Here is a 26,289-nt window from a genome sequence, read left to right as displayed (position 1 = left end):
ATTATATACGTATGTAATGCAGAATATTTTATATGTACAAATATTTGAATATTAAATATTTTGACCGACATTTGTGCATATTTTCACTACTGTTTATTATTGATTAGGAAATATCCTATGGCACCGACCGCAACTCACAAATACATATGTTAACTTATGGGAATTCGGCGCTCGCTTAGCGCGGATTCACTTAGCGCTCTGTTTTTCCGGAACGCATTATCAGCGTTAAGCGGGGGTCACTGTAAACTGGTAGTAAACTCAATCTAATTGCATTTGCGATTATACCGATAGCTGGAATTGTGTTGGTTTTTACGTTATTATGGTGAAATGTGTTTCCCCTTCACTGATAGAAAACACATAAATACATTTTCAGAATCTTCTCTTCATTCCTATCGTGTTCCGTTCGGTTGGGGTGATTCTGCGTTAGGTTCTTGTAAACACAAAGGCAAATCGTGCATAAGCGAATTCGGTTCGTGTTATATAAGATATCGTTCCCCTATTTATAAATCGTGTATGATCGAATTCGTGTAGTGTAAACACGTGTTATACGAGGACTGACTGTATCTACTTTTAGTGCACTGGTTTTTACTCAAACTGAAATAGTACTCCTGTCGCTTAATACATTCGTTTCTGATTATTTATTCAAAGATATATGCAGTATAGCATAGAAATAGTCTTAATTTGTCAGTACAGGAGTTAAAAATCAAATGTTGGCTTTAGCTACTGTGTGGGCCCAGGACAGTTTCCTGTGACAAGTCTTGTGTTGCTTGCTGTTACCAGAGGGAGATAGAGAGAACATGGTTGAGTTTTCCAAAAAGCTCAACATTAAGGATTTTTGCTGCATGTTAGCAGATGCCTGGAACATATTGTCGGAGGACAATCTGAAAAAGGAATGGCATAAACTTTCTGGTGCTGCTGAGACAGTCACGCATGTGCAAGATTTGAATGAAGATGTAGGTGAGATTGTAACTTTATTTCAAGGAATTCCCTGGTTTTTCGATAGCCAGGTGGGAAGGAGCAGCAGTGCGTAGCACACGCTTCTTGATTAGACCGGGGTTCGAGCCCGTCACCACCAAATATGGAAGATGCGGAAAGGTCAGGGAATGACCACCGCATATCCCGGAGCAATATGGCCTTAGTTGCTAATGCTCCTAAAAACCAAAACAACAACAAAATTTCTCTGCAGCTGCAGAATCGGCACTGGTGATTGCACCGCATACTTTAATGTTTTGGAAACTGGCACATTGCACCTATTAAACCACCCAATGCTTGCCACGAACTTGGCTTGAGGTTTGCCATACTTATCCTTAATATCTTCACAAATACTTCTTGCTTTTGCATGTTCTTTTATACGTGCACTGTCCCTTAAAATAGTATTTACTTTTGAAGCAGCGAGACCTAATTCCGTGCAATAGATGGCAAACTTTGTCCTGCTTTGTACTTCTTAATTAACCTTCATTTCTAAATCTATTTTGTTTCATTTCCTAGCACTGCCAGCACTTGCACTTTCTGTTGGTCCCTTTTGCTTCACCATTGTAATAAGTAAATAGGAATGAAGAGAAGATTTTGAAAATTTATGTTTTTTATGTGATTGAAAATTTCATTGAAGGGGAACTCAGTTCACCGTAATACCATAACGTAAAACCCACAGAATTCCAGTTATCGGTATTATCAATACCGATAAGATCGAGTTTACTACCCATTTATAATAGATTGTGCTAACAGAAAAGCCCAATAAACCAGAAAGTGCAAATTGTTTTTATTGTTTTATGGTAGTGATGTGCATTATAGCCTAAGTTGCTGATGCACCAACAAATTTAACAACAACATGGTAGTGACCTCCAGAAATGTGTTTTAGAAAAATATCACAAAGGCATTTAAAATTGATTCTTATAACGGAACATATAACAATGAAAATGTAGCGCAATTTCCATTATAAAAATGACCTTTTAGAGAGATAAATAGCTTAGTTATACACCGATAAGCCTAACCATTATGACCACCTACCTAATATAATGTTGGTCCTCCACGTGCAGCCAAAACAGCTCGTACCCGGCAAGGCATGGATGCTACAAGATTTCTAAATGTGTCTTGTCTTGTGGTATATGGTACCAACATGTAACCAGCAGATCCTTTAACTCCTGTAAGGTCCGTGGTTGAGACGTCGCAGATCGGAGTTGCTGTTCCAACACAAACCACAGATGTGCAATTGGATTGATGTTTGGGGAATTTGGAGGCCAGGGCAATACCTGGAAGTCTTCCTCGTGATCCATGAACCAGTCTCGAACAATCCGGGCAGTGTGGCATGCCGCATTATCCTGCCGAAAGACTGCACCACCACCAAAGGGGAAGACCGTTGCCCTGAAAGGGTGTACCTGGTCAGCAATGATGTTTAGGTAGGTGGTAGACATCAGAGTGCCCTGCACATGGATGTCACATTGATGCTGCCTCTCCCAATAATGCTCGGCCACATCAGACTTGTTATAATCAGTGGTTTTTATAGAATGAACAGATGTATAGTTCATTCTATAAGCCATTTACGGTCCCAGAATCCATGCGCTTCTGTGCATGGATTCTGGGACCGTAAATGGCTCGAGAGCCTGCGAATCTGTTCATCCGACAACAATACCATGAATAGGGACAGGGGTATGCATTTGCATCCCCTATTTGAAACTATTGTCCTAAGTATGGATGAATGGTTTTGCTTTTCGCGCTCCCGAGCTATTTCTGCTTCCAGTTCTGACCATGCACTGATGGAACCACGTGGAGAAATACCGTGAGCCTGTTATATATAAGGAAGTGTTGCCAGAAGATTCATTACTGTTGAGGAAGGAAGCTGATGCTTCCGAAAGCTACAGGTTTTATCGCTTTTAATCCAGTTTATTTTAGGTAATTTTATTATAATAATTTTATTACAATTTTAATTCTTATATAGTGTATCATAGCAGTTTTATTTTATTTTATTTTATACATTAAATTTTATTGTAAATAGTTATTTAATTTGTAAATTCTAGTCACAGTAAAGAATTATTTAATTAATGGTTGGTGTATGAGCTTATTTATTGTCAAGATCAGAATAACATACCAACTGTGTATACTACACTCAAAGGTATTAGAGAGGCAAAGAGGTAATGGAGATAATTGTGCAGTCAAACATGAAATTCTGAGCAGTGTAGATGGGCTGCTTGGACAGCCCGTGGGGTTTTGTCAATGATATAGATCAATTTTTCCACCAAGGATAAGGAAGTGATTATACTGTTATATAAGACAATGGTTTGGTGTCTTGCGTACTGCATACAGGTCCGGAACCCTAATTTTATAAAGACTGATCTGTTGAGGTACTTTTACCAAGAGACTCTAGTTCTGCAAATTTTGCATCTGGAATCTTGGCAGCTGCAAGGAGATTCGATTGAGGTGTTTAAGGCTTTGAATGGATTAACTAAATGCCGATGCCTTCTTACTGTTGCTGTAACAGTGCATGTAAGGGGCATAAATTTAAATTGAGGAAGGATAATTTCAGGATAGAAATGCAGAAATTTGCATTCAGCCAGTGGCTAGTTGATGGTTGGAAGAAACTTCCATTCTATGTTGAGTAACTGGGTACTTTGAATCAGTTTAAGGGAGAGTTAGACAAATGATTAGAGCTTATGTTCAGGTGATGCCAGATTTTTTATTTTATTTATTTATATTTTTTGGATGATGCTGTATAAGCTTGCTTCCTTGCATCTTTTGCCACTACTAATACTAAATAGTGTTTGTACTTAAAGGCACTTTAAGTAACCAGTCCTCATATTGCTCAAACATGTGAATTCAATTCTAACTATGCATGATAATTATTTTTTTTTTACCAAAAAGTTAAATATGAGATATATACCCATTTGAAACCCAAGAGTGCAAATTATTTTAACACACACTTTTGAAAATGTGACTTCACCATATAGTATTACCATGTGCTGTATTAAAAGTTAACAGATTAGAGTTTCTGTAAACATGTTACCAGTTTATTTTATGGTTATGCCCTAGAAAAAAAGTTGGCTAAGGTAAAGAAAGCCAACACGAGAACGATGAGAAATGTCAGATAACTTACGCGGAAAATTAGTTTTCCGACACCAGACTCTAGCGCTGCTCGCTTGGTAAACAGACGGTAGGTGTTGTCGGTCTGGAGCCAAAATCGAGACGGATATATTGATTGACAGGTAGGTATGACAAATGACGAAATGATTGGTGGTGGGCACGAAAGACGACAAGCTATTGTGTAGTCATTGGTTGACATTATCATGTCTATTTATGAGTAAATAACGGTGCATAATAGTTTTGTTGATTTTTTTTTTGATGAAAACTAAATTAATAAAAGTTTCGTTCTGTTCATTTTTATGTTCTTCATTGCTTTTTTTTTTTTTTTTCTCATTATTAAAAGCAGATTTTTGCAGTTCATGAGTGTTTTTACCATACTGTTGATTTTGGTTATGAAAAAAGGAAAAGGTTTCTTTATTTTTCTTTATATTTCATAACCTGACCTTAAATGGTAGGTTAGGAAAATAATAGAAAAGGTTTCCTTATATTTCGTGACCTAACCTTAAACATTAGGTTAGGAAATGATAGGAAAAGAAAGAAAGATTCTTAATATATATATATATTTTTAGTAGTGACTTTTCTAAGTGTAGGTTGTTTCCACCCTCAGTACATTTCCGGCTATAAAGCTAGTGGGAGGTGAAGTTAGGAAAGTACTTAGGAAAGCAATAGACACTCCTGCCCTCGTATTGCACTAATAGCTCAGAGTGATAGTAAATAGAATATTAGCATTAGCATTAGTAGAGGCATTTGATGCAAGAAAGCAAGCTTATGCAGCATCAGCCAAAAATAAATAAAAAATAACCACTTCCACTTCACCCCTCTGTTCGTTCGAAATACCTGTCCAGCTGAGCCTTAAACTTATTTAGACTATCAACTTCCATGACAAGGGATGGAAGTCTGTTCCACCAACCAACCACCCGCTGGCTAAAGGCAAATTTCTGCATGTCTATGCTACATCTGTCTTTCCTCAATTTGAATTTATGCCCTCTCAGGTGATTATTCTGAGCAAGAGGAAGAATCCCATCAGCATTGAGTATGCTCAAACCATTCAAGGCTTTATACACCTCTATCAGATCATATGAGTGTAGAAAATACAGTTGGAGCTCAGGATATCCGGGGTTGCAAGTTCCCGTCTGTATTAGTAATGGCTCTGGAATAGGTAGATATTTGCAATTTGGAAAGAGTTATCTTTGTCTCTCTGTATATCCGAAAAGTTATGTCTAGTCTGTTTAAAATGACCACCAGCTATTGACAATAATAGACTCACTGGCCTTAAGAAATTAATTTTTAGATTTACAATATCAATTTTACATTCTGAATAGTTTTTACAATAATAGAGTTACTAGTGTTAAGAATTCAATTTTTAAATTTCAATTTCGACTTTAAAAACTAACTATCAAACTAACATTCTGAATAGCTTTAAAATAATCTTACTGGCTTTAAGAACTCAATTTTAAATTTAAAATATTAATCATCAAACTTACGTTCTGAGTGTTTCCCTATAATAGACTCAGTAGCTTTAAGACCTCAATCTTTAACTTTAACATTTAAAATATTAACCAACCAACTTACTTCCTGAATAGTTATACAATAATATAGACTCATTAGCCTTAAGAACTCAATTTTAAACTTTCATATAATAACCATCAAACTTATGTTCTGAATAGTTTTTACTGTTATAGATTCACTAGCCTTAAGAACTCAATTTTTAAATTTAAAATTTAACATATTAATCATCAAACTTACATTCGGAATAGTTTTGCAATAATATAGACTCAGTAGCCTTATGGACTCAGAAATTTTTATTTTTTATTTTTTTATTTAAACTATTAACCATCCAACTTAAGTTCTGAAAAGTTTTACCAATAAATTAACCGTATAAATTTTCATAAAATTATAATTTATCATACATTATATCCTTGTAGGTAACTGGCAGACATATGTGAAACAGTATCTCTTCAGGATGCCACAGTACATGTACTGAAACAGTTTCCTTGCTATTTCAGTACATGTACTGTAATAGTGGCATATATCTGCCAGTTACCTACAAGGATATAATGTATGATAAATTATAATTTTATGAGAATTTATACGGTTAATTTATTGGTAAAACTTTTCAGAACTTAAGTTGGATGGTTAATAGTTTAAATTTAAAAAAAAAAAAAAAAAAATTTGAGTCCATAAGGCTAGTGAGTCTATATTATTGTAGAACTATTCAGAACGTAAGTTTGATGATTAATATTTTAAATTTAAAATTGAGTTCTTAAAGCCAGTAAGATTATTTTAAAGCTATTCAGAATGTTAGTTTGATAGTTAGTTTTTAAAGATGAAATTGCAATTTAAAAATTGAATTCTTAACGCTAGTAAGTCTGTTATTGTAAATCTAAAAATTAAGTTCTTAAGGCTAGTGAGTCTATTATTGTTAATAGCTGGTGGTCATTTTAAACATTAGACTGGACATAACTTTTTGGATATACAGAGCGACAAAGTTAACTCTTTCCAAATTGCAAATACTTACCTATTCCAGGGCCGTTACTAATATGAACGGGAACTTGCAACCCCGGATGTCCTGAGCTCCAACTGTATTTTCTACAATCATATTCTATTTACTATCCTTACCCTAAAATTCTTCCACACTCTGAGCTATTAGTGCAATACGAGGGAAGGAATGTCTATCGCTTTCCCAACTTCACCTCCCACTAGCTTTATAGCCAGACATGTATTGAAGGGGGCCTCCGTAGCCAGATGGGCAGGAGCAGCATTGCTTAGCACACGCTTCTTGATTAGACCGGGGTGTGAGCCCATGACCACCGCATATCCCCAGAGCAATATGGCCTTAGTTGCTAATGCTCCTAAAAACCAAATAACAAACATGTATTGAGAGTGGAAACAGCCTACACTTAGAAAAGTCAATACTAAAATTGATTTTTAGTATTGACTTTTACTGTTTTATCATTGCTGTTTTATCTTTGCAGCTTGCGCAAGATAGGCAAGTATTTCCGAGCAATTAAAATTACAAGTAGAATAAATATATATAGTGAATAGCTATTGAGGTGTTGATTTGACATTATGATACATGTGTATCCACACGAGTGTCTTTAAAAATAAAGGTACAGTAATAAAAAATTTAATTTTTTTGATAAACAATTTATGCATTAGTCCACCCATGATTCTAAAAAAAGGTTAGGTTACCCCCTCTATTTCGGGAGGGGTTCAAGCTCCCATGGGATTCAAGTGGAGGTAACCTGATCTTTTTTTCACCATTAGGGCATATTATTGAACAAGAAAATAAAAATACAGTCATAAAAAAAATTTTTTTTTAATGTATTTCTAAATATGACTGTGATTCTAAAGAAAAAAAGGTTAGGTTACCCCCTCCACTTTGGTAGGGGTTCAAGCTCCCATGGGATTCAAGTGGGGGTAACCTGACCTTTTTTTCACCATTATGGAAAGCGTTCATTAGGGCATGTGCGATTAGGGCAAGTTACCATTAGTGCTTCTGAGTGCTACTAAAGTGATACTAAACTGATGTTATCGTATGTTGTATTAGCACACCAATCAGCACATCTTTTGCCATACCTACCTATCAATCAATCAATATATCGTTCTCGACTTTACTTCAGACCGATAACTCCTACCGTCTGTTTACCGAGTGAGCAGCACTAGAGTACCATATCGGGAAACTAATTTTCAGCGTAAGTTATCCGACGTTTCTCGCCGTTCTCGTGTTGACTTTCTTTACCTTCGCCAAAAAGTTTATATTTAATTTTATGTAATATAGGTTTTTCTATTTGATTAATACTTTGAATTACCTATTCTAATAATTTGACTTACCTATTTTCAGGTAGCCATGTATTCTTTGGTATTATTTTATAAAGCAAATGCAGTAGAACTTGCACCCATGAAGCCTGTAGCAAAATTTTTGTGCATCAAGTCTGTGGTATTTTTTTCATTCTTGTAAGTATATATATTCTTTGAATTGTCATATTAATTAACATTTTTTTCCCTGCAACCTAAATGTTTCACTTTTCCAGTGCCTGAGAAAAAAATAAAGTCAGAATTATTTTCCTCCCTGATTTTCCTCATGTTTATATTAGCATGAAAATTCTTTTAGTAAGTACCATTATTTGTTTATGTACTTGGGAATGTTGCATGCACAGAAAATATTGTGTGGTATTCACTCTCCATCATTTTCTAAATGTAGGAAATCCCACTAATAAAGACTACATTAAATTTAGATTTCTCTGAAAAGAGAGAACTCCTATCCATTTATAAATGCTAAAATAACTGACAGTACGCTGCACAAGTTGAATAATTGTAATTGTAATTATATATAACTACATTAAATGTAACTACATTAAATTTAGATTTCTCTGAAAAGAGAGAACTCCTGACTATCTGTTTATAAATGCTAAAATAACTGACAGTACTCTGCACAAGTTGAATAATTGTAATTATATATAATAACTAACTACTTTGATGAACTCACAATAAGAATTAAAGTAAATTTGTTAATAAATTTAACTATGTATAATACAGTTAGTGGCATGCAATTTTTGATTAAGTCTTGATGTGGCCAGATGCTTTGATCTGTTTTAAGATTTTCTTCTATGATTGGATCTGAAGCCCAGGTCTTTCATCAAGTGCATTTAGACGTCGGGAGAATGGTTTGATTTATAGTTTAGTTTTGGCTTTTTGTATACACACCTTATATAATGTATCCACAGTCCTCTTCACTCTGGATTTGTTTTGGTGGTTAGTTAAAGCCTCTGACTCTAGTTCAGCCATAAAGACCTCATTGAATTCATCAAAAGATATTTTCTTAATCAATACATTCACTATATATATTTGAGCCATCTCATGCTGTTACATTTAGTTACATTGATGGATTTTGTGGATATATAGGAAGAGAACTGCATTCTTATATGTGTGAAATTAGTGGGAACTGCTGTAAATCATGCTGTAGCGATCTACTACAATCCTAGCTAGATCTATCTAATACTAGAATTGTACTAGATAGATCTTTGGATGCTGATTCCAGATCTGTCTGTATCGGTTTTCCTCCTGCATTTATAGTTTTTTGTGATGAGACTGATTATATCACTCATATACCTATTCAGCCATATGCAATACCCATGATATGGAAGGAGCCAAAAGACTGTGGTGGTGATTGTTAGCTTCATAATTTTAATATGACTAGATTCAATGATGTGACCAGTTCCTGATGCTGACAATATGCCAATTCCGTTACCTCTACAGCATGGACTAGATTCTTTAGAAGATGAAATGGAATGTGATGAAGGTGCAGATTGTTAGTGACCTGATAACTTTGGCTTCATCAAGTGCATAGGTATGCACTTGATGAAGAAACATGAGTCAGAGCTATTTACCCAAGTTGAGTTAAATGATATCATTACAGATCTGACCATCTCCATTGATAAACCCAAACTTTTCACTTCAAGGCTAAAGCAGAAACACTTGGTTAAGAAGGTAGTAGTAGTAGTAGTAGTAGTGGCATGTGATGCAAGAAAGCAAGTGTATGAGCTTATGCAGCATCAGCCAAAAAAAACACCATTCCCTCCAAATGCCTGTCCAGTTCCTCCTTAAATTTATTCAACCTATCAACTTCCACAACGACAGATGGAAGTTTGTTCCAGCAATTAACCACCCGTTGGCTAAAGGCAAATTTCCACACATCTATTCTACATCTGTCCTTTCTTAATTTGAATTTATGCCCCCTTAGGTTCGTAATCTGAACAAGTGGAAAGATCCCATCAGAATTCAGCATGCTCAACCCATTCAAGGCCTTATATACCTCAATGAGATCACCGTGCAGGTGCCTAGTCTCCAGCCACTGCAATTTGAAATTGCAGTGGCTAATGAAAAAAAAAGAAACCAAGTTTTGGTGACATTCTTTATAGTAAATGGTGTGTTCTGCTGCCATGATGGCAATGGAGTTTTTAGGGAATTGTTACAAGTGCACATTACATCTGAATGGGTGCCTCTTCATCAACTCACAAAGTTGGAAAGCTACTCTTCTGCATAACAGGAACTTAAAAGCTATCCATCTCCACCCTATTTGTCTAAAGGAGACATACTATAATGTGAAGTTACTACTCAAAGCAATCCAACACGGCACACATCAATGAAATATCTGTGGGGACTTCAAAGTTGTTAGTATGTTTATGGGCATGCAAGGAGGATTCAATAAAGATCATTTCCTATGCATTTGTGGTAGTCATTCTACTGCATACCATTATATCAAACATGATTGGTCTCAAAGAACAACAAACAAGCTAGGAATGACTAGCATGCACTATGTTGCATTAGTTGATTAAATGAAGATTTTTGCCTTTCACCTTTCCTCATTAAACTTGGCCTAATGAAAAGTTTTGTGAAAGTGATGGGCAAGATGAATTCTAGAGGATTTCACTTACTTAAATGAGAAATTTCCAAAAATCGCTGCCACAAAATTGAAAGAGAGAATCTTCGTTGGGCTTCAAATCAAGAGCTGCTGCAGTGTGTTACAACTAAAAGAATGATGGGTTTTTAAGTGGCTTTGTGGAACCTTTTCTTTGGGTAACCACATTTCTTGCATTTTGACTCTTTCCCATAAAACCTTGGCACAGTGAGTGTTGAGCAGGGGGATAATTCCATTTTTTTAGTTATTGACCGAGTCGTTTTATGCATATAAAATACTTCATCTTTAAATTTTATATATATATATTTTTTTGCCCTGAATTTGTGATCAATTAACATTTTACAAGAATTTAAAGGAAACCTTATCCTTAATTTGTAATTTAAACATTTTGATCATATGATGCATGTAACTCATAACCTTTATTATGCAATCTTTGAAGCATTGCATTTTTAGTAATTGATTATTGAACGTGCTAAGCACACTGTGCATACCATGGAAGTATGCTTCACTTAATGATGATTCAAAAAATTTTACAAATAAATTTCAGTGGTTTTTCTTCCTTTGAAGTATTGAAGGCATTTTTCTTCCTTCAAGAAAAATGCCTCCAATACCTCAAAAATTTTTAACATTCTATAGATTGCTTGCTATAAGCTTATCTGTCAGGTTTTTAAATAAATCTTATAAAGAACAAAATTCTCAAAATTACTAAGTTCGGCGAACTAGTAATGAAAATAAAATTGCAGGACAGCTTGTCTTACTGTACAACATTGGTTGTCTGTTCACTGTCTACATGGAATTCTGTCTATAAACCCACAGAAGGACATGCTACAGTAGGGGTGGACAAAGTTTTTAAATGGTGAGCCAAATAAAATGTCTGTGAGGTACACACAGGCATTTTGTCTGTGTGTATCTCGTGTCATTTTGTGTGTACTTTTTTTTTTTTTTTTTTAGCTTTCCACAATTTTTAGGATTATTAAAATGGTGTATAATGAAAAAATTGCCATAAACAGTTTTATTTTATTTATTTTAATATTTGTACATACTCATACACGGTGAAAGAGGCCTATGCGCTCCGGATTCATATTATTGAAATGAAAAAATTATAATTCCTCAGAGCAGTTAATACTAGAATATACATATAGAGAACGGTTAGTATACAAAAGAGCTTTCGGCTGAGTAGACAGCCTTCTTCAGTTAAACATATTAAATGACAGTAGAATGGAGATGTGCACTGCCAAGTTGGTGCGTGAGGCGCGGGCTAATTGTTTGAGGTTGAAGTTTGTGGCTGTGACGTATGGTGGTGAATGGTGTATGGTGGCGTATGGTGGTGACGTATGGTGGTGAAATGGTAAAATGGTGTATAATGAAAAAATTGCCATAAACAGTTTTATTTTATTTATTTTAATATTTGTACATACTCATACGTGGTGAAAGAGGCCTATGCGCTCCGGATTCATATTATTGAAATGAAAAAATTATAATTCCTCAGAGCAGTTAATACTAGAATATACATATAGAGAACGGTTAGTATACAAAAGAGCTTTCGGCTGAGTAGACAGCCTTCTTCAGTTAAACATATTAAATGACAGTAGAATGGAGATGTGCACTGCCAAGTTGGTGCGTGAGGCGCGGGCTAATTGTTTGAGGTTGAAGTTTGTGGCTGTGACGTATGGTGGTGACGCAGCCAGCGTTTGTCTATGGACTGTCATTTAATATGTTTAACTGAAGAAGGCTGTCCACTCAGCCGAAAGCTCTTTTGTATACTAACCGTTCTCTATATGTATATTCTAGTATTAATCGCTCTGAGGAATTATAATTTTTTCATTTCAATAATACTCATACATATAATTAATTTTTATTAAGAAAACAAAATGTAAATTCAAGAATAAAATTTCAAAAATACATTTATAGTATACAATTGTAAAATAAAATAAAATTGAAAATTATTATAATTTCAAAGATTTTATAAAACCTTAATAATCTTAGAATTTCAATTATGCATTGCGATAAGTTTCAATAAATACCTTCATAAAAATAAAATGGTAAATCCTCTCCAAATTATTGCTTTTATCCGTTGATTATTCACTGCCATTTGCCATTGAAACGTGCAATACACTTATACTGCAATCGCATTCTTCAGAGCCGAGAGTCCTGGAACTACTAATGACTACATGCAAGTCTATGCCTGCTTACCAGTATTGCCAGAAGAAGCTATGATTGCTTACCGTTTGGCAACACTACAGTGCTGCTTACTTGCGTTGTGATTATGGCACAAATTCAAATGATTCATTAGATGTCAAAATGTTAAAAACAATTTAATAACAGCAAATATAATAAAAAATTACAATAAACATAATTTCATGATATATATCCTTCAGTGGTTCGTTTATCATATATATATTTCGAAAAGAACCATGGGCTGGATTACGTACGTTTTTGGACCAGAGTTGACCCGTGTACTGGAAGTTGCCCACCCCTGCTCTACGGGATAGCACAGCAGATGCACTCAAAATATGCACCACCGAGGCTACTAATAAAAAAAGAGAATGAGGGGAAATTTGTGCCCAGCTCTCATCCTTATTTTCTTAGAATCAACTCTTGGTGAACTTATTTACAAAAGTTGCTTTTTTCAACACTGAAAATTCAAATACCTTTTGTAAAATTGTATTTAGTAGATCTGGTTTGAGATTGAAATTGAATTCAATCATGCAGTACTTGCAGTATGACATTCATATTATCCTGTTGAAAAAACTGGTGGATGAACCTTTAAAATTACACTTAATTTTAAAGTTTTTTAAAATTACCAAGATTACACTTAAAATCTTGGAAAACTGGAATATTTGTGTGTCCCAAAGACAAATCATGAAAAAAATGAACATCCAGTAATCCTGGTATAGACCCATGTTTGTTTCAACAGGTTAACATCCCATGTTATACTGTGAGTGCTGTTCAAGAATGGTTTGTGAAACATGAATGTACAAAGGTTGGAATAGTAGTTCAGAGTCCCAATTTGAAATCTGTAGAACACATATGAGATTAATTGAAACATCAGATGAATATTTGACCAATACTTCCGACATCAGTAGCTCAACTAGTCACTGTTCTGCAGGAGGAGAGGATAACTATGCCTACTACAATCTATTGTTCGTTGGTGAAAGCCTACCCTCTGGAGGATAAGGTTGTTATAGTGGCGGTGGGGGGGGGGGGGAAGAATTGCTGTTGAAATGAGTGATGTCAATGCGAAACTCTGGTTGCTTTTTAGAATATAGTTTATATTATACTCACTACATGTAGCACATAAGAAAATTTTAAAATAAAAGAGAACAGTATGCAGATGAATATAATTATTATATATTTGAGAAAGGCTAACACATTAATCGCATTAAGGGATTTTTAATCCACTTGAAGGGAACCACCTGACTTTAGAACAATTTTATTCCAAATTGATGGAAGAAAAATTATATTTTGTCAAGCAACCTTTACCAGCAGCTGACTAATTTAGCCATTGTGAGAAGAAAGCTGAAAAATGTCTGCCCTCTACAATCATCTCAATCCTGTTGTTTTCCATCCCAGCTTAGCATTAGCATTAGTAGAGGCATTTGATGCAAGAAAGCAAGTTATGCAGCATCAGCCAAAAAAAAAAAAAAAAAAAAAAACCACTTCCACTTCACCCCTCTGTTCGTTCGAAATACCTGTCCAGCTGAGCCTTAAACTTATTTAAGCTATCAACTTCCACGACAAGGGATGGAAGTCTGTTCCACCAACCAACCACCCGCTGGCTAAAGGCAAATTTCCGCACGTCTATCCTACATCTGTCTTTCCTCAATTTGAATTTATGCCCTCTCAGGTGATTATTCTGAGCGAGAGGAAGAATCCCATCAGCATTGAGCATGCTCAAACCATTCAAGGTTTTATACACCTCTATCAGATCACCTCGCTGGTGCCTAGTCTCCAGACACTGTAATTTGCAAAACTTAAGCCTTTCTTCATAAGAGCACCCCTTTGTTCCATTCACTAATCTTGTTGCCCTTCTCTGTACTCGTTCCAGCAGCTCTACATCCTTCTTGAAATGAGGCCTCCAGACCTGTATACAGTACTCTAGGTGTGGCCTGACCATTGCCTTACACAAGGGAATCCCTGCTAGAAAAATTCCTATATATCATTGACAATACACCATGAGCTACTCTTGCAGCCCGTCTGCACTGCTCAGAGAACTTCATATCTGCCTGCACAACCACCCCCAGGTCCCTTTCATTCTCTACCACTGTCAGTGTAGTACCACAGAGTTGATACGTTGCTCTGGGGTTGCTGTTTCCCATGTGTAGTACTTTACGTTTGTCAATGTTAAACTTCATTTGCCACCTCTCAGCCCATCTGCTCAGCCTTTCCAGATCCTGTTGCAGCAGCATAGTGTCAGTAGTGTCCTTGACAACCCTGCCTACCTTTGTATCGTCTGCAAACTTCGACATTAAGCTTGATATTCTATCATCAATATCATTTATGAATACAGAAAACAATAATGGACCCAACACTGAGCCCTGAGGGACTCCACTAATAACATTAGTCCATGACGAGCAGTGTCCATTGATTACCACTCTCTGTCTTCTCCCCCTCAGCCACCCCTTTATCCACAGCAGCAATTTGCCTCCAATGTCACACTGCTCCAATTTGTGCAGCAGTCTTCCATGTGCAACAGTATCAAAAGCCTTTCTAAGATCCAAGTATATAATATCAAAGTTATTCCCTGCATCCAGTTCCTTTGTGACTGCATCATAGTATCCAATCAAATTGGTCAGGCAAGACTTCCCCTTAACAAAACCATGCTGTGTCCGAGCTATAACTGAAGTCTTGTCTAAATGATCCTGCAGTGCTTCTTTAACTAGTGCCTCCATTAATTTTCCTGGAACAGAAGTTAAACTCACAGGTCTATAATTACTTGTGTCAGTCTTTGATCCTCCTTTGTGAATTGGGGTCACATTTGCACATCTCCAGTCCGTGGGTACTTCCCCTGAGTCCAAGGAAGCTCTCATAATTATGGCTAAGGGTTTGCTTACTTCCTCTGCTGCCTCCTTTAATATAACTGGATAGATCCCATCCACCCCGGGTGCCTTTCTTGTGTTTATCTTCAACAATTTCTCCTCCACTTTACTCTCAGTTATTACAAGATTCTCTAGCTTACTGCTAGAGTTGAATACACCTCTGGCTTTCCCCTCGCTAAATAACTCCTCATGTGTGAATGTCGATGCAAAATATGCATTTAGTTTGTTAGCTACCTGAGCAGGATCATCAACAGTTGACCCATCGATATCAAGTGGACCAATCTGATTCATCCCATTCCTTCTAGAGTTTACATAAGTAAAGAACTCTTTGCTGTTTTTCTTTGCATCCCTTGCCAAAGATTTCTCGTAATCTGCCTTCGCCTGCCTAACCTCCTTTGTAACTTGGTTACAGATCAACTTGTATCTATCATAGGCTTCTGTGTCATGTGTTAATTTGTATGTATCCCATGCATGTTTCTTCTCTGTCATATGCCTCATCAGTTCATCTGACATCCATTTAGGCCTAAACCTTGAACAATATTTCTTAGTTGGTATGTAAAGCCTAGTAGCTTCCAAGATAAGTTCTTTGAATGCTTCTCATTTTGCATTTGCTGTTGGTAACATCATCAGTTGGTCCCACTGTATAGAATTTAAATACTGTCTCAGTCCATCGTAGTCGCCTTTACAAAAGCAATAACCCTTCCCTTTATCCCTAATGGTAGTTACCTGTTTGAGTAAATCCCACTTCAGCACACTGTGATCACTGCCACCTAGTGGTTCATTTATCTGCAGATTCTTAATGCATGAAGAATCACTGCTGATAATCAAATCAAGAGTATTCCTCCCTCTAGTTGCCTCCCAAACATGCTGATGTAGAAAACAATCATCCAATAAATCCACAAAAGCCTTGCTAGTGTGTGAGTGACCAGCCCCCAAATTCCAGTCAATATCTGGGAAATTAAAATCTCCCATTATAAGACTCTGATTTACTGGCCCACTCTATTTCCCTGTACAGTTTCTTATTGTACTCATCATAGTCATTAGGCCTATAGCACACTCCTACTCTCAATTTTGATCTCCCAATGCTTATGTCACACCAAACTGACTCGACACTGCACTGTCCAGCGATGTCCACTGGCTTCACTTCCTTGGATTTTATGTATTTCTTAACTAATAGCATAACCCCTCCTCCCTTCCTCTCCTGTCTATCCTTTCTGTAGATGTTGTACTCCCCAAATTCCAGTTCTGCATTCCTTATATCTGTGTGACACCACGTCTCTGATATCCCAACAATATCTGCCTTTGATGTTTTGAGCAATACCTCAAATTCATCAAATTTATTTACTAAACTCCTAGCATTGGTGTACACGCAAGTATACATGCACCTATTTCTATTCTTAGCTACCCTAACACAACCTATGTGTTTACTTGTACCGCAATGACTCCCAGCAGTCTCTGAAATATCCTGCATCTTGTTTTTCAGGCTTCTGCTCATTCCAATAGAAGCAGTGCAAGAATCTCTTTCACCTCTGCCAGTGGCTACTGTTAATCTATTCGTCTTTGCCTCCCCTTATGAGCTTAATGAGCTTAAAAAGGTCATTGGAAATGTATGCAGCGAAAGTCTTAAACAGTATAAATTTTTAATTCAGGCTGTCAGGTTTTAATTTCTTAATTTAATGAATGCAATTTACAGATTTGAGCTAAATATTGATAGAATGTTATATTCAGGAGATGTATATAGTATCCATAATTTAATTATTATCTCTATCCATAATATTATCCATCAAACATCCTTACCACCACCATTCATTAAATGATTTTGTAGTAATTAAAATTCGTGTGTGTGTGTGTGTGTGTGACAGAAAGTTCAATCTGGGCTTATTACATTTTCTATGGAAAATTATTTCCAAGATGTGTTTTCACCTTACTAAATATTTTCAAGAACACATTAATCGCCTGACTCAAGGGACACGTGTATTTAAGTAATCCAGTAATGATAATGTTGTTCAAACTTCATGTACTTTTATATTTCACACACACACACACACACACATGGTAAACCTCCCTCTGTGGCACTCTCACATATAATATTATCCTGTTCTTGTACAGTACGCCCTCATTATAATGCGGTTTGCTTTATGCTGATTCGCTATAACACTGTTCTTATATTATAACCCATATCTCACTATAACATTGTCACAACTCACTATAATGCTGTTTTACCCACGTACAGCTTGAATTTTTGAATTGAATTCTTTTACAGTTATTTTTGGCATGTGTAACAAAAGTTTCATCTAATGTGATCGATAGCATGAGAATGAATAGCAAGACAGCATTAAAATGTTTCCCACCCAGACTTGAGAAATTTTCCCACACTCAGTAAATTCTCTCCCACACTAATTTAATTGCAGTACAGTGACTTTTTACTTAGTTCCTAGATCAACATTTGAAAAAATGATCAAGTTAAGGAATATTGCAGTATTGCTTGTAATATTTGTGTTATATGCATTTATTCAAAGTCTAGTTATCACTGAGTACAATGCTAGACATTGTCCGTAACTGACAGTTTACTCGAACATTGTATATAATTAATACAGCGCAGTTAAATTTTTTAAGAGTTAATAATGGTGGATAGTAAATGGTTAATAATTGTGATCACGTTTTGAATTGAATTTTAATTCTATTAAACAGCGAGTCTAATTAGCAAAAATAGGAGGAATATTATCTACAGGCTATAAAAGTAAAGATATATTAAGCCAAAAAAAGCAACAACATCTGCATGTGGTACGAAGACTACAAAGTTAAGAAAAAGACTAAGTTTGAAAATTAAATTAGATGTTTTGAAGTGAATTGATTCCGATCAACGACAAGTGGATGTGTGCACAATAATTTAGGACTGCCAGGTTCAACTGTAAGAACAATTATAAAAAATAAAGAATTAATTTTAGCAATGGAAATGACAGCTGTTCAATTATTTATTAGGAAATATCCTATGGCACAGACTGGAAATATGGCACTTGCTTAGAGCTGATTTGCTTAACGCTCTGTTTTTCCAGAACGAATTATCAGCGTTAAGCGGGTGTCACCTGTGCTCTTCCATTCTTATGGTCAGCCCTGTGAAGTGGGAGCCCCTTATATAATGCTCTTTGGGTCTGGACCCTTCAAAAGCACTATTACTGTATATATTTTTTATGATTGATTTTATGTTTTTTTGCAAGAGAAGATATGGTATTATTTGTAGTCACACCAGAAGTAAATAAAATAAGCATAAAAATTATTGATTGATATTCATAAAATGAGTTTCCACTGCTTGTGTTAGATTTATTATTTTAGTTTAAAAGAATATAGGTATATTTGCTATTATGGGCATATAATAGCAAAATATAATCATATATAAAACTTAAATAAATTTTGTTATTAACCTCTAGCCAGTCTGTGATTATTGCCATTCTTGTATACACGGGAGTGATATCTGAATCTTTCACTACTGATGCTGAGGGAGATACAAAGATGCTAAGCAGGAGTTTGCAAGTAAGTATTGCCTGTTATAATATGAGATTGCCACTGTTGCCTAATGCACAAGTGCAAGCTCTGGTATTGAGTTTGGCAGCTGAGAGCTTAATGGGCCCCCCCCCATATTTTATTTCCTTCAATGGCATCCCCCAATGCTTCAAGCTCTCATAAATGCCCATTAGAACTCTGAGTTTGCACATAATTTCCTCACACTCTTCGCACCAAACTCACACAAAGACATTTTCCTTAGCTGTATCATGTGCTATTCCAGATAAGTCTGCAAACTTTGCACAGGTATCACATTTTATAAGTCCATGATTCATGGGAAAACCACCCATTCAATTTCTCTCCCAAGCCACATCACTCCTGCTACTTTGATCCCATTGCTTTGCTGCTCTAGTCTAAGTCATGATTTCTGTTTAAATTCAATTTAATTTGAGAATACAGTAGATTCCGGTTATTTGAGGCACATCGGGACTAGTGCATTTTGGCCCGATTAAGTGGCTGCCCCAATTATCCAAAGTTTCACTTAAAAAAGGTTAAAAATACAATGGACCCCCACTTTACAATTAGTTCACTGTACAATCAAATCACGTTATGATGGAGCCACCATAGTAAAATACCGTTCACTATACGATGTGTAGTAAGCGCCGGTCATTGATCACGTTTTGAATTGAATTTTAATTCTATTAAACAGTGATTCTAATTAGCAAAAATAGGAGGAATATTATCCACAGGCTATAAAAGTAAAGATATATTAAGTGCAAATTTACACTTTACCTTACCTTACCTTTACCTTTGCAAATTTATTACCTTACCAATTAAAAAATTAAATCATACGTGAAAATCGGAAGAATATACATGATAATCGAAATAATTAATACATACTGTAATATGTACATACTAACTGAAAAATAGTTGACATTTCTGTTCACTGACATTTGTGGGTGGGGATTAAACTTTAAAACAGTAAAAAGATAAGCAATCAATAACAAAGAACTCAGCACACACAAATTGCAAGTAACACGATATGCGCAAGTGAGAATGGAGTAACAAGTTACGAAGCTTTAAAAATAGGAATGAAGAGAAGATTCTGAAAATTAATTTTTTTAATATGATTGAAGATTCCATGGAAGTGTAAACACATTTCACCATAATAACCCACAGGATTCCAGCTGTCGGTATTATCCCAAATTCAATAAGATCAAGTTAACTATCTGTTTATGATAGATTGCACTAACAGAAAAGCCCAATAAACAGGTGACTGCTAATTGAGGTTGTGACCTCCAGAAATCCGACCGAACCACTTGGTACGGTCGGAGACAATTGTAGGGTAATCTCCAGTGCTGCGGTCTCCTGTCCCGATTAAACGGCATGTTGTCCCAATTAAGCGAATTAAACCCTGGCTATTTTCTCGATTGGGTTCTGTTTTTTAAGATTTGCCCCGATTAACCGGTGCCCCAAATAACCAGAATCTACTGTACTACTATAAACTATTAGATAGCTAAATGCAAAAATACATATTGCACTGCTAAGTTATACTAAGTTTTAAATTTGTTATAGCCTTACTAGAAATAAAATTTCTTAGTATATATTTTGTTACATATACTCCATTCAAGGCATTTTTTATTGTGTAAACCACTTCCAACAAGAAGAATAGCTGGCAACATTTTTATTCTTTAAAGCATTATTGATTGGAATGACAGTAATGGAACTTGGGCGTTGGCAGGGCTCTGCAGTGGGTTTGTCCCAGGGTTCAAGCAGTTTCACACACAACACAATGGGTGCATCGTAATATTCGTAGAGATGCACCGGCTGTGAAAACTATACCCTCATTTTTGAGTTCACTTTTATGGTATACAGGGTGATTTAGGAGGAATAATAAATATTTTGGGAGGTTATAGTATTGATTATTCTGAGTAAAAATGTTTGTATAATCATGTGTCCAATTCTGAATGGATACGGAGATACAGCTGTTTGGCACGCACAGCTCCCTGAATCAGTTGTGACCAAGAAGCAGTTATAACCTGATGCTGTTTGGTGTTAGAAGTGCTGTTAAGAATGCCACTCATCTTCACACATGCTGAATATGCCGATATGGTTTTTGTGATGGAAGTGCTACTGCTGCTTGTAGCGAATACCGTCAGTGGTTTCCTAACCAGAGAATACCAGATTCAGGAGCGTTTACCAGTGTTTAAACTAAACTGTGAGACTGGTACAGTTCCCATCACTCATTTCTTCTGAACGTGCAATTGAACAAAATGTGGACGAAATAGAATACTTTCTTCAGTTGGTAGAACATAATCCTACTATTAGCATACGAAGAATTTCTACATGTGTCAGTGTTCCACAGATGACAGTATGGCGAACATTACGTGAGCGCAGCTTGTATCCACATTTCATGTACACTGGATACACCTGCAACCAGGAGACGATGCCCAGCGATTGGAATTTTGTCGATAGGTAAATGCTAATCACCGATTAATTCCATTAATACTGTTCAGTGATGAAGATACTTTCACCTGTGACAGTATCAACAGTACCTGTGAGATTCATAGGTGGTCAGATGAAAATCCACATGCCACTGTAGAAACAAATTTTCTACAGGTGCGGTATCATTGACAATCAGTTGATTGGGCCTGTTGTGTTACAAAATTGTCTTACAGGGCCCATTTACGTAGAATTTCTGGAAAACAAACTTCCACTACTATTGGAGGATGTTCCCTTGGCTACAATGATTGGTATGTACTTTCAGCATGACGGAGCTCCTGCACATTATACTCGTCTGGTGTTACAATATCTAAATCAAACTTTCCCTGAACAGTGGATCGGCTGCGGTGGTCCTGTTCATTGGCCACCAAAAGGTGAATACAAGAGATGAATTGTTCGGTCGCATTTTGGATACTGCTGCCCTCATAAAGGAATGCCAAAACGACCTCAGAAGAACAACACATTTTACCACAAGAGTTGCAAAGTGCATTGAGGTTGGCGGTGGGATATTCAAACATTTATTGTGAACTATAAAAAATTTGTCAATTATTTGCATTTTGTGTCATTCAAAAAGTCCATAAATACAAACAAGTCATTTATTGTTCTAATACCTCTCATAATGGCTTTGTGTGCGCCAGTTTCAACCAGCTGTATTTTCATATCCATTGAGAATTGGACACATTTTATGAATTTTTTTACTCATAATAATCGATATTTATAACCTCCAAAATATTTACTATTCCTTGAATCACCCTGTATATGAAGTTTATAAATTATATAAAATGTCATTCTTTAAATTCCAGAATTTTTATTGCTTTTTGTGCAAAGAACTGGGAAGTGAACATGAACATCTGTTTTTATACTGTGAGATTCAGTGGTTCTCAAAAGGTCATGTTAAAACTTTGAAAATAAATCTAAAGTTTAATTATTCTTGGCACAGTATTCTCCATCAGTAAAAGATGCTATATTTTATTTGAATTTAAAGAAATTGTTTAATGAATTTCATTGGATCAAGTGGGGGCTTATGTGATATATTTTGTCTTTTGAGTATATTACTTGTAAATCTAAATTTACTCTAAAATTAATATTTTAACATAATTAATATTTAAAATTAATATTTTTAAATTTAATATTATTTTAAAATTAATATTAAATTATTTATCTAAAATTAATAATTTATAAAAGTAAACTAAATTTACTTTTATAAATTAATAAAAGTAAGAACTCTAAAAAACTTTGTTTATGAGCAAAGTAAGTTGACAAAAGAATTTTTAAATGTTTTTGCAATTAACTGTACAAGAAAAATATGTTGAAACTAATGTTTCGTATGTGATGTTCCTGCAGTTGAGCCAATTAAATTTGGATTAAGAACCCATTTTCTGTTAACATCAAAATGAGGAAATATTACAATCAACTACATCAGCAGTGGATTCATTAATTGAACTTTCCTGTTACTCTGCCTTAAAAGAACATTTTTGATAAACTGTTCTCGTGTTTGGTAGTTTCTCTTGCTAGTTTCCCATCTCTAGTTTTCTTTAAAAACAAGTATAGAAATAGATTGAATGTTGAAACTAGATTTAAGGATAAAATTGTTCCAGAAACAACTTCTGACAAATTTTCTGTGTGAGTTAAACATAATGGGCACGAGTAAATGACAATTTTTTAACGTTAAATAAATAAAATTTCTGTTTCTGTTAAACTTAGATGAGGTCTAGGGCCAATAAGAAAAAATAAAATCCTTCTCTTCACCCTTGATAATTATGATTTCCTTGGATATTTCCCATACAAAAACATTTTTGATGTGATACAATAATGACCAAGTCAAGCATATTGAATCATCCAGTGTCTTCTCCAACAAGTTAGTTTAGAAAGAAGTCATCTAAATGGTCTAAGAACTAGCTGCTACTGAATGCGAAATAATCCGTTCCATTTGTTCACTGATCTAGGAAAGCTGGGTCGATGGGCTGAGAAATGGCAGTTGAAGGTACATTGAGTTACTGAATATATGGGTAGCAGTAATCCCAGAGTAACTTATCAACTGTGTGGTAATTCATTCAGGGTAGTGGAAAATGAAAAATACCTCGGAGTAATTGTGCAGTCACATATGAAATTCTCTGAGCAGTGCAGACATGTGCCAGGACAGCTCATTTCGTTTTGTCAGTGTTATACAGAAACTTTGCTAGCAGGGATAAGAAGTGATTAACATTTTATACAAAGCCGTGGTTAGGCTGCATTTTGAGTACTGTATACAGGTGTGGGGGCCTCACTTTAGGAAGGATGTAGATCTGCTGGAATAGGTGCAGAAAAGGGCAACCAGATTGGTGACAGAAACAATAGGGTGCTCCTATCTGAAACAGCTTCTGTTCTGCAAGTTGCAACGTCTGGAGACTATGCACCTGCAGGGGGGGGGGTATCTGATTGAGATGTTTAAGGCTTTGAATGGATTGGATAAGCTGAATGTTAATGGCATTCTTCCTGCTGAGAGACTACACACATGAAGCAGCATAAATGCAAGTTAAGGAAGGATGGTTGCAGGTTAGATGTGCAGAAGTTTGCCTTCAGCCAGTGCTTTCATCTGTTGTTGTGGAAGTGAATGGTTTGAATAAATTCAAGGAAGAACCTGACAAATACTTGGAGGGTATGAATGGGTGAAGTGTGTAATGGTTGTTTTTTTTTTTTTGGCTACTGCTATATAAGCTTGCTTTCTTTCATCATTTATCACTACTACTACAATTCCACTATTGTACCTGTATGATTTTTATGCAGTAGCTAGAATTATGATAATAGAACATTAAATTAGCCCTTAGTTTTCTAATATATTTCATAATTCCAACTAATATAACTAAATCATTTTTGCATATTATGAAGATAAGTTATTTTTAATTTTTTAGGACTACCTTATCTGCATTGAAATGTTTATTGCTGCCGTGGCACATTATTTTGCATTTTCTCATCGGCCATATATAGACCTAGCAGCAGATCAAGTTCCCTGTTGTCTCTCTTTCATGGCTATGTGGGATGTATCAGATGTAACTCATGATGTTTCTGAACATATACGACATGTTGGTAAGAAAAACTGTTATTTTTAAATAGGTTTATGCTGATGTTATTATCACTGTAAACCTATTTATTCTGCTTTGTAACTGAAAAAAAAACAAGAAAAATTCTTAATTTGTGTGTATAATTCCATTTTAAATTATCTCTTGAATTTATTTATATGAGGTGACCCAAATGGATGTAATTTTATGTATGTAAAAGATATATTATTTATTTTTCTACATGGTGGGTTTTTTTTTTTTTTTTTTTTGAAGAATCAAAGATATTTGAAGCTCTCTTTAGAAGATAGAATGAGTCGTCAAGTGGCTTTCATAAACAGAAATAAGCAAGAGGCAGCTTGCTAATATATGAGGGATAAAATATCTAACAGAAAAATTTTTTATCCTTAAGAAATTAAATTTTGATGTGCATTGCTACCTAATTTTTGCCATAGTTTTGGCACATATATCACCCCACTAGTGAACGAATGCATGGCTACCCACAGTAAAGCAATTGCAGTCAAGGATACCATTGGTTTTGGCATTTTTAGCTTTTAGAAATTGAGAGTGGTGATTTTCATGAAAGAATTGGATGCCAAGAATATCTTAATTGATAATTCATGTTATTTTAACTTAAACCACAATGAGTTGCATGTAGAACCAGTCTTAAAAGAATTACTTTTAGAAAAACAAAGAAATAAATATACTATTTGCAAATTTCCATATTTCAGAGAAAGAAACAGCAAAAGAAAATACAAAATGGAGGTTCGTCTAGTGTGCTTGAAAAACTTACCACACATTCTTTCTTCATACACATATTTTTTAAAGTTTAGTGCCATTGCTTAGTGTATGAGAAATAGATGTATTTTATGGTTGGGTTATTATATGGTAATAAGTTTAAAAGGCCATTATATGTGCCTGTATTCTCACTGATTTTAGATAGAGTTAGCCATAATGCTTGAGAATTAAGCATGATTTAGTTTATATGTAAAATTTTTAGTTATTGGTGGGGTAACCTTTATCTGGATTCTGTAACTGGTCAAAGTAAATGCAGCTCTCAAAAAAACAGCATAGTAAAGTGGAAAAGAGGGTAGTGTCAGTTATATGCAGAAAATTTGCCACTAGAGATAAAGAGGTAATTATTCCATTTTATTAATCAGTGATTAGACCATATCTCATAATATTAGATATTACAAGAAGAGAGTCCAGTTGCATAGCTTCAAAGTTTCGAAACTAGAAAGTTTCAAGTACATTACAAACAACCTTGTTCTGAAAGTGCTGCTAACTCCAGGTTGTGATTGATGATCTTGTCTTGTGCAAAATATTTTTTCTAACAGTTTTAAATTGGCATGGAGCTTTTTTTCCTTGCTAATCTAGCAAGGAAAAATGTATGGTATGCAAGTGTTTTCTGAAATTTGGGAACTTACTCTTCAGAGTTCACAATGTCTTCAAGTAGCTCACAATAATAGTAGGCTTTGCAGGCTCAAATAGTGTCTTGATCCATAAGCTGGGCAGTGATCCAATAGTTTACAGAGCCTTTTTTCCAGTTTTTTGGAAGTGACATCTCGCTGAAGTTACAAACTCACTTCCAAACCATAAAGCAAAGACATCACATCATCCAGTGTTTGGATGACATGATATTTTTATAAATCACAGTTAGAGATTTTGTGTTGATGTAGCTTGGAACACCATGGGCTTTGTGATTGCCAGTCTTGTT

General features: G+C 35.4%; 1 protein-coding gene across 3 annotated transcripts in view; it reads left to right on the top strand.

The window, feature by feature from the left end:
* LOC150078072 (transmembrane protein 184C-like) overlaps positions 1–26,289 on the top strand; it is a 146,541-nt gene that overhangs the window by 97,635 nt on the left and 22,617 nt on the right. For all 3 annotated transcript variants that reach the window (XM_090385285.1, XM_090385286.1, XM_090385287.1), the window contains exons 8-10: positions 7,919–8,031; positions 18,963–19,065; positions 24,429–24,603. In XM_090385285.1, the coding sequence (XP_090241411.1) occupies positions 7,919–8,031; positions 18,963–19,065; positions 24,429–24,603 (391 nt within the window). The remainder of the gene's footprint in view (positions 1–7,918; positions 8,032–18,962; positions 19,066–24,428; positions 24,604–26,289) is intronic.

The sequence above is a fragment of the Mastigoproctus giganteus genome, chromosome 11 (assembly GCF_048544385.1).
Source record: "Mastigoproctus giganteus isolate SK-2022 chromosome 11, ASM4854438v1, whole genome shotgun sequence".
Classification (NCBI taxonomy): Eukaryota; Metazoa; Arthropoda; class Arachnida; order Uropygi; family Thelyphonidae; genus Mastigoproctus; species Mastigoproctus giganteus.
This window is presented reverse-complemented; position numbering and strand designations above follow the sequence as displayed.